General features: G+C 43.6%; 1 protein-coding gene across 1 annotated transcript; it reads right to left on the bottom strand.

Moving 5' to 3' along the window:
- Nucleotides 1–514: 514 nt before the first annotated feature.
- NXPH2 (neurexophilin 2) lies at nt 515–8,754 on the bottom strand. The gene is made up of 2 exons (XM_030210866.1): nt 8,710–8,754; nt 515–1,258 (listed from the first exon to the last, which is right to left on the bottom strand). Exons 1-2 carry the CDS (start codon nt 8,752–8,754, stop codon nt 515–517), a joined length of 789 nt encoding a protein of 262 aa, XP_030066726.1.
- Nucleotides 8,755–9,460: the final 706 nt, after the last annotated feature.

Raw genomic sequence — 9,460 nt, 5'->3', positions numbered from 1 at the left:
CATAGTAACCGATTTTTCATCAGTATGTAGCTAGAGGACAGGGGAATTCTTAACTCACCTTGAACTACTACTGAAAAGGCATGAGCTAAAGCCAATAACCATTTGAATATTGTTTTTTTATTATAATGCTTGACACTATGGTGTTTTATAACTTAACCTTCAGACACCCATTTCAAATAAAATACTTTGTGACAGTGCCCTTTAGAATCATGCATGACTGTGACTCTTTCTGTCATATATTGAAACTTCTGATTCACTCCTCATGTTCAACAGATGTTCTGTGTCAGATATTACATTTGTAAATGGATATTACATAAAACAGAGCTGAACCTTTGTAGATTAAAATATTTAGTTTACAGCACTAACACAACCACTATGTTATTTTTCACCTGATAGGGAGCCATTGTCGATCTGCAGAAAATGAATGAAAGCTAGTCAATAACTTTTCTGCCACTGCTGGACACCTATAGTAATTCCAAAAAATATACCACATTCCCATAATAGAGATAATATATCAACCAGAGGACAAATAGGGTGTCTCACTATGATAATTATAATCAGGGCAGACTTTTTGCACAAGTTTATAATCTATACTGTAAAAAGCAATGTATATGCAGATAACCTTGAATGGTTTTGAGCACAGCCAAGAAACATGGCTTTGTGTCTGCTCTTGGTAGCAGATCTTAAAAGGATCAAAGTTGCATGAAGCAGTCTTCTTGGCTCGGTCAGTTTTTTCATATTCAATTCGGCAGTTGAAAGACTTGGAATCCTTGGTTTCCAGGGTTGACTGTGGAGACACTTCAAACTCTACCACCTTGGAGGGTGGTACAAGACTGACAGAAACATTTCCAAGGCCTGTTGAATTGTGTCGAAAATATACACTAAAGGTTCCATTGCCATGGTCAACAATTTTCCCTGTTATCAGAAGGTTCAGTTTTACAGTTTTGATATTAGAGTGGAAATCCCCCCAGCCAAACATTTTCTTAAATTTTCCAGTTTTTACTATTGGTCTACGTTTAGTTCGCACAAGAGACTCTTGAGCATCAGTTATATTAGATAACCAATCCCAAAAGTTTTCTGTGCTGTCCAAGTATGACATTTGACTGTGCTTGGTCACCGGTGATTGTTTAACAAACAGACGCAAAGGACTGATGATCCTGGAATGGACAGCACTTCCAACCACTGATTTGGCAGCATCTTTTTCTTCCCACTCCAGCAATTCTGTTGCACTTATTATTTGCTTGCTGTCACAATAAATCTGTTCGAAAAGAAAAACACAAATGAATACGAAACCAAATGTTTATACACACACACACACACACACACAATACATAGAAGTTACGGTTTTTATATTCTGCTTTTATCCAAAAATTAGTTCTAAGTGGATAACAAAAGAAATACTAGACCAAACTATCTAGGAATTACATAAACATAATAATGAAAAGAAAAAGAACATTAGTATTTCCACAAGACACACTTCTGGAACAGCTGAGGTTTAACAGCCTTCTTACAGAGGTCAAATCTAGATAGAGACCTAACCTCAAATTCTATAAAAGTCACTAAAAATTATGCAAGCGAATTTGGGTGTGCACCGAATTTGCACATGCAATTTAATTGAATAATAAGCCAATTAGCGCTGATAACTGGGGGGCCTAACAATTAATTATCAGTGGAAATTGGCTTTAACTAGAAATTATAATGTAAATTTAGGCACCGAGAGCCACGTGTAAATATTACACGTGGGTCCATGGCCATGAGAGGTCATGGGTGGATTGGGGATGTTCCTCTAATTTATGCATATTGTTAGAGAATAAAGGAGATCTGTGCCTAATTTACACTAATGTTTTGTGGTGTAAATGGTCGCATGAAATGTAGTCATGGTTCCTGGTGCTAAGCGCTATTCTATAGAATTTAAGCGCTATTCATAAAATTTAGGGGAGTTTTTACTAAGCTGCTGTAGCATTTTTAGATTGTGGTAGAAATCTGCTGGTAGTAAATGCCGAGACGTCCATTGTACTTATGTATTTATGTATATAATTCCAATATCCTGGTTTACATCTACAACAGGTTTTTTTTTCTATTCCTACATGTTATCCTAAAATATAACACCCAAAAATTAACTGTGAAAATAGTAAAGAGCATTACAAAACTCTGATCACCACATAATTCAATTTTCCTGCATCATTTTTTCAACCATATATCAAACAGCAGATCAGATTTGTTATATTGCGAAGCTTTGCATTCGTCTCATTAAAATGCCAGTTTATAACGGTGAATTGTTCTATGGCAATAAAATTATGTGTAAGACCTTTTAAGCTCTTAATATTATAGCGCAGTCAGGAAGACATCATGACAGTATGGATTTCAGCAATATGATTTCAAAAGTAACAAAGAGCTGGCAGAAACTTGTCTTGCTTTAGTACAGGGGTGGTCACAATCGTTCTGGAGGGCTACAAATTGACCAGATTTTCAGAGCAACCTAATGAATAGAGATGAGATAGATTTGCATGCAAATTTATTACATACATATTCATTAGGGTTTTATGGATTACCTGGCTAGTTGATAGCCTATAAGAACTGCAGCAACCATTAATGCTGTTAAAATAGGTATAAGTATGCAAATTTTATTCTTCAAATTACATAGGAAGAAGGGATTATCATGAAAGAGATCACATTTTATTAAGTGAAAATATGCTAAGTTTGGGAGTGAGGTTCCAGAAGCCAAGTTTAGGTAGAATGTTAAAATCAGAATCTCCCCCAGCGTTCTCTGAAATGCTCCCTGTTCCATGTGCAGGACCAAGGAAGTAAGAAGAGCTCCAGAGTCTCAATCCATATTTGAAATGATAGTGTCAGTGCTTTTTTTGTGCCGGTACGCAACGGTACGGCGTACCGGCACCTTTTTTTGCTCTCCCCCCCTCCCGGCGACCCCTCCCTCCCGGTGAGTCCTGCACTTCCTGTGCCCGCATCCGCAATCTTTCCCGGACCCCACTGCCCCTCCCATCCTGTCACTCCATCTCTTCCTGCCCCTTTCATGCACCCACCTTGCAGCACCATATCCCTCCCGTTCCACTTTGCTTGCTGTGCACTAAAAAACAAGCATGGCAGAAGCGCGGGACCGTGGCTCTCTGCCTGCCGCTACTGCTTCCTGTGCCGACCCGGAAGTTAACCTCGCACAAGAAGCAGTAGCAGCAGGCAGAGAGCCACGGTCCCGCGCTTCTGGGAGGCGGGGCTGGAGGTTGGGAGGCGGGGCTAGTGCTGGGCAGACTTATACGGTCTGTGCCAGAGCCGGTGGTGGGAGGCAGGGATAGTGCTGGGCAGACTTATATGATCTGTGCCAGAGCCAGTGGTGGGAGGCAGAGAAAGTGCTGGGCAGACTTATACGGTCTGTGCCCTGAAGAGCATAGGTACAAATCAAAGTAGGGTATACACAAAAAGTAGCACACATGAGTTGTCTTGTTGGGCAGACTGGATGGACTGTGCAAGTCTTTTTTCTGCCGTCATCTACTATGTTACTATGTTACTATGAGCCGGTGGTTGGGAGGGGGGGCTGGTGGTTGGGAGGCAGAGAAAGTGCTGGGCAGACTTATACGGTCTGTGCCCTGAAGAGCATAGGTACAAATCAAAGTAGGGTATACACAAAAAGTAGCACACATGAGTTGTCTTGTTGGGCAGAGTGGATGGACCATGCAGGTCTTTTTTCTGCTGTCATCTACTATGTTACTATGTTACAATAGCCCTTATGGGTGAAGGGGGCACCTATATGTGGGTACAGTGGGTTTCTGGTGAGTTTTGGAGGGCCTGGGTCCAACTGCACCCACTACTAGACCACTCCAGGGATCTTCATGTTGCTCTATAGACTTGGCTATAACATTTGAGGCTGTGATAGAGACTGGTAAGTACTATTTTTATTCAAATTTTTGAGAAGTGGGAGGGGGGTCAGTGACCACTGGGGGAGTAAGGGGGGGTCATCCCTGATTGTCTCCGGTGATCATCTGGTCAGTTAGGGCACCTTTTTGTGCCTTATTTTTTTCTAAAAACAGGTCTAGACCAAAGCATGTAGATTTTCACCCTGGACGTTTTGTTTTATTCAATTATAGCTGTAAAATGCCCAAGCATTAGGCATGTCCTAAGCCTGCCCTAATCCCCCCCCCCCCCCCTCTAAATGCACCTGACACAGCCTTTTCTAATTTGGATGCACTGCAGATGATGTGCATAGATAGATGTTTGCTAGTATTCAGTGCCGGCACCCGTATAGCTAAGCAGCTTTATTTAAGACTGCTCAAGAGCTGTCCTAAATAAAGCTGCTTAACTATTCGGGTGCTGGCTCTCAATATCGGGCCGACACCTGCATAACTTTTGCTTTTATTTAATTTGTTTTTATTTTTTTTAACTAAAGTCCCGAGCCCCCTCAAGCCCCCCTGCCAATATTTCTTTCTTTCCCTTCCCCCTTCCAGCCCCACATCAAGACCCCCACACCCAGAAGACCCCTGTCCCCCTAGTCATGCTGGTAGGCCCTCCCACCAGGTCTACCTGTATCCTTGGTGGTTCAGTGGGTTCGTTGGGGATAGGATTGCAGCCTCTTTCTCCTGTCCCTTGTGGCACCGGTCTAAAATGGCTGCCGTGACCTCTCAAGGTACTACACAAAGCACCATGAGAGGTCGCAGCAGCCACTTTAGACTGGTGCCGCAAGGGGCAGGAGTAAGAGGTCTGTGCTCCTGCCCCCAATGACCCAGCTAGACCACAAGGGATACAGTTAGGCCTGGAGGGAGGGCCTGAATGCATGGCTGGGGGGGGGGAGGCCTTTGGGGCCCAAGACCCATTTACCCCATCTGTACACCACTATAATATACATTATGGGTGAAAGGGGAACCTATATAAGGGTAAAGTAGTGTTTGCGTGAGTTTAGGAGGGCTCACATTTTCCACCACAAGTGTAACAGGTAGGAGTAAGTATGGGCCTGGGTCCACCTGTCTACAGTGCACTGATACACCATTAGAGTACTCCAGGGCTGCTCTAATGGTCCTGAGTATAACATCTGAGATTGGCAAAGAGGCTGGTAAGTAATGCTTTTAATCACATTTTGGGGATGGTGTTAGGAGGTCAGTGCCGTATTCGTTCTTTTTAGTCCTGTATGATTTTGTTTTGTTCTATATGGCTGAAAAGCGTCCAAGTTTTAGGAACATCCAAACCACACCCTTAACACATCCTGATGCACTCCCTTGAGAATTGGATGCACTGCAGACAAACAGCATAGAAAAATATCTAAAAATAGTTTTTAAAATATTGATTTGGACGTTTTAGTGTGAAAAACACCCAAAAGCTGCTTTATGCCTCTTTTTAGACTTTTTTCTCTTTGAAAATGAGCCCCTTTATCTCACTTGGTTGTTATCAATTGCTTGTGTACACTTCCCCAGGGCCGTGCCAACACGGTAAGCGAGGTAAGCATGGCAGGAGGGCGCCATCCTCTGGGGGGCGCCCCGCCGCACCATGCTTACCTCGCCCTCTTCTCCCCAGATCCTTTTCCTTTTTTTTTTGTTTAAATTTACCTCTGTCCGGCGGCAGCGTAGCATTAGTGAGAAGGAGGCGGCGCTCCCCCGCCCCGACGTGTCAGTCTTCCCTTCGCTCAGTTCCGCCTTCTTCTGACATCAGAAATGACGTCAGAAGAAGGCGGGACACTGAGCGAAGGGAAGACTGACACGTCGGGGCGGGGGAGCGCCGCCTCCTTCTCACTAACGCTACGCTGCCGATGAGAAGAGGGCGGGTGGTGTAGCGATCGTTTTCGGGGGGGGGGCAACTGCAGGGGGGCGCCGGAGACCCTAGGCACGGCCCTGCACTTCCCCATTTTATATTTGTTGTAAACTGCTATGATATCAACTGTAAAAGGCAGTATAGTAGATATTAAAACAAGTATAGATAAATAGTAGGTTTATTTTAATAAGATTCTAAAAGATCTCTTGATGTAACTCTTAATAAGTCCTTGAATAGATTTTAAATATATCAGGATAAGACATGTGGAGGGGCATAATCGAACGAGAACGACCATCTCTAAGGTCGCCCATTTCTAAGGACGTCCCGGCGAAGGGGCGGGAAAACCTGTATTATTGAAACAAGATGGGCGTCCATCTTTCGTTTCGATAATACGGTCGGGGACGCCCAAATCTCAACATTTAGGTCTACCTTAGAGGTGGTTGACCTAAATGTTGAGATGGTCGACCTTAGAGATGGTCGTCCCCGGTTTTCGGCGATAATGGAAACCGAGGACGCCCATCTCAAAAACGACCAAATCCAAGGCATTTGGTCATGGGAGGAGCCAGCATTCATAGTACACTGGTCCCCCTCACATGCCAGGACACCAACCGAGCACACTAGGGGGCACTGCAATGGACTTCACAAATTGCTCCCAGGTGTATAGATCCCTTACCTTCAGTGCTGAGCCCCCCAAACCTCACTCCCCACAACTGTACACCACTACCATAGCCCTAAGGGGTGAAGGGGGTACCTACATGTGGGTACAGTGGGTTTCGGGTGGGTTTTGAAGGGCTCACATTTACCAGTACAAGTGTAACAGGTAGGGGGGGATGGGCCTGGGTCCGCCTGCCTGAAGTGCACTGCACACACTAAAACTGCTCCAGGGACCTGCATACTGCTGTCATGGAGCTAGGTATGACATTTGAGGCTGGCAAAAAAAATAATTTTTTTAGGGTGGGAGGGGTTGGTGACCACTGGTGGTCATCTGGTCAGTTTGGGCACCTTTTGAGGCTTGGTCGTGCAAAAAAATGGACCAAGTAAAGTCGACCAAATGCTCGTCAGGGATGCCCTTCTTTTTCCATTATCGGCCGAGGACGCCCATCTCTTAATCACGCCCCAGTCCTGCCTTCGCTACAGTGCCGACACGCCCCCGTGAAACTTTGGTCATCCCAGCGACGGGAAGCAGTTGAGGACGCCCAAAATTGGCTTTCGATTATGCCGATTTGGTGATCCTGAGAGGTCTCCCATCTCCTGATTTGTGTCGGAAGATAGGCACCCTTCTGTTTTGAAAATGCCCCTGATAGGGACCCTTTTACAAAGATGCGGTAAAAAGTGGCCTTAGTGCACACTTACGTGGGTCATTCCCGTGTGCTAAGGCCATTTTTCCCATATGGGCATAATGGCCAATTTTCCAATTTCCAGCATTAATGGCCACACTCTAATTTTTCCATTAGGATGTGGCCATTAGTGCAAAAGCACTTAATTATACCTATTTTTGAATATGGTAAGGACTCTCTTGCTAACTACATGCTAATTGGTTAGCGTTGAACACACCTACTTTCTGTCCCCTGACCCACCCTCAGTGCAAAATAATAAAACCTATTTTTTAGCGTGTGCTTTACGCATACATATGGAAAAATTACCATGGGATGAATCAATACAGTGCATGGTATGCCATTTAATGCTACGGTAATCTAGCGCTAGTGCTTATCATAGCTTAGTAAAAGGACCCCTTCTAGCTTTGCAGTATTTTTAAAAAATCATCAAAATTTCCCTGGATTGGTCTAACAATTCTGCCTTGTCTCCTAAAATGACAAGCTGCTTCCCAGCAGATAATTATTTCATGATTGAACCTTGTAACTCTTTCAGTTTTCTATTTGAAAATGAATCTTCTAAGGAACTTTCCTCCTGATCAAGATTCTTCATTGATTCACCACAGCTGACAAAATTGAAACCACTGTCTGCTTTCTGAACAATAGATTGCCATCAGCGATCAATAGTATAGTTTGTCCAAAAGCCATCCCTCTTCTGAACCTGTAGGGATTCTTAGACTGGTATAATAGGGAAATGACAGATGAAGCATGAGAAATTGTGAACTTCTAAACATCTATCAATACATTATTTTGTGGTAATATTTCCCAATATAATTCATCATTTGCTGACAAGCTGGTAATGATGATAAAAATGAAATTGTCAATCTCATTTTGCCAATCCCTAAATTAGAAATTTTTCAGAGCTTTCCTTCATTTATTTAACTTTTAATAGTTGTAAATTTGACAAATTTATTTTGAAGCTCACAAAACAGAGAAAGTATAAACGAAAACCCCTGTACTATATTTAGCATTATTTCAGTGTTTGGGTTGAAGGTAATAATAATATTGGTATCAGCATGCTTTTAAATAACACGGAGGCATTTAACTTAGGGGCCCTTTTATTAAGTTGTGGTAAAAAAAAGTGACCTGAGCTAGTATGTATGCGTGAAATTGGTGAGCACTGGTTCATTTTTTACTATGGTCTTTTTAAAATGGGGCAGTGAAGAGCCATGTGCTAATATTAAAAGTAGTATGTGGCTATTTTCTGCCTTTGCCCTTACCACCACCTATTTACTTGGCGGTAAGGGCTCATGTACTACTCGTGTGGTAATCAGGCAGCACGTGGCAATATGGCCACACTGCCATTTACCGCTGGGAATGTCCCCTATGGTAGAAAATAGAAAATTATTTTCTACGGCGGGAAACAGCATGCGCCAACTTTGGAACTACTGCCGGGTGCCGGCGCTACCCTGGAGGCAGAGTCAATTTGTCACGTGCTACCTGCGGCTAGCCCTACCGCAGCTTAGTAAAAGGGCCCCCTAAGGAGTTAGGTGCCCAGATCTTGCAAATTGAACAAAGTGGTTTATCTGAGATAAGGCTGCCAACTGGCTCCAGGTTTTCAGGAAAGGTTGAACAGTCCTGAGTTTACCCCACTGCATGCTGGGACTTGGGAGTTCTGATTTACTGATTCCATTTCTTAGTAAAATAACACTACACGTCTATGTATGCAGTGAGGTAAAACCGGGACTGGATTGACCTATCCTGAAAATTTAAAGCATTCCTATTATGATTACCTCATCTCCCCTTACGTTCCTACCCATAACCTCCGCTCTCAAGACAAATCCCTCCTTTCAGTACCCTTCTCCACCACCGCCAACTCCAGGCTCCACCCTTTCTGTCTCGCCTCACCCAACGCGTGGAACAAACTCCCCGAGGCCATACGCCAGGCCCCCTCCTTGCCCATCTTCAAATCTCTGCTTAAAGCCCACCTCTTCAACGTCGCCTTCGGCACCTAACCTCTACACCTCTACCCAGGAAATCTAGACTGCCCAACTTGACATATCGTTCTTTAGATTGTAACAGTCCTTTGAGCAGGGACCGTCCTTCTTTGTTTATTTTGTACAGTGCTGCATAACCCTAGTAGCGCTCTAGAAATGTTAAGTAGTAGTAGTAGTAGTAGTACCTACATTTAGAGGCATAATTATCAAGGTTGACTATCATTAAGATGTCTTATTTTTCTACAAACTTGTGTCATTTTATCACAGGTCCCATTTTATTCAATGAGACCTAGTTACTAATAATTTGTGTTGGGAAAAATCCACAATTCCAGGAATAACATGTATAGAATGTTTGTACATTTGGGAAGCTTGCCAGGTGCCCTTGGCCTGGATTGGCCGCTG

The sequence above is a fragment of the Microcaecilia unicolor genome, chromosome 7, assembly GCF_901765095.1.
Source record: "Microcaecilia unicolor chromosome 7, aMicUni1.1, whole genome shotgun sequence".
Taxonomy (NCBI): domain Eukaryota; kingdom Metazoa; phylum Chordata; class Amphibia; order Gymnophiona; family Siphonopidae; genus Microcaecilia; species Microcaecilia unicolor.
Note: the sequence above shows the minus strand (reverse complement) of the source record. Positions and strands in the feature narration are given on the sequence as shown.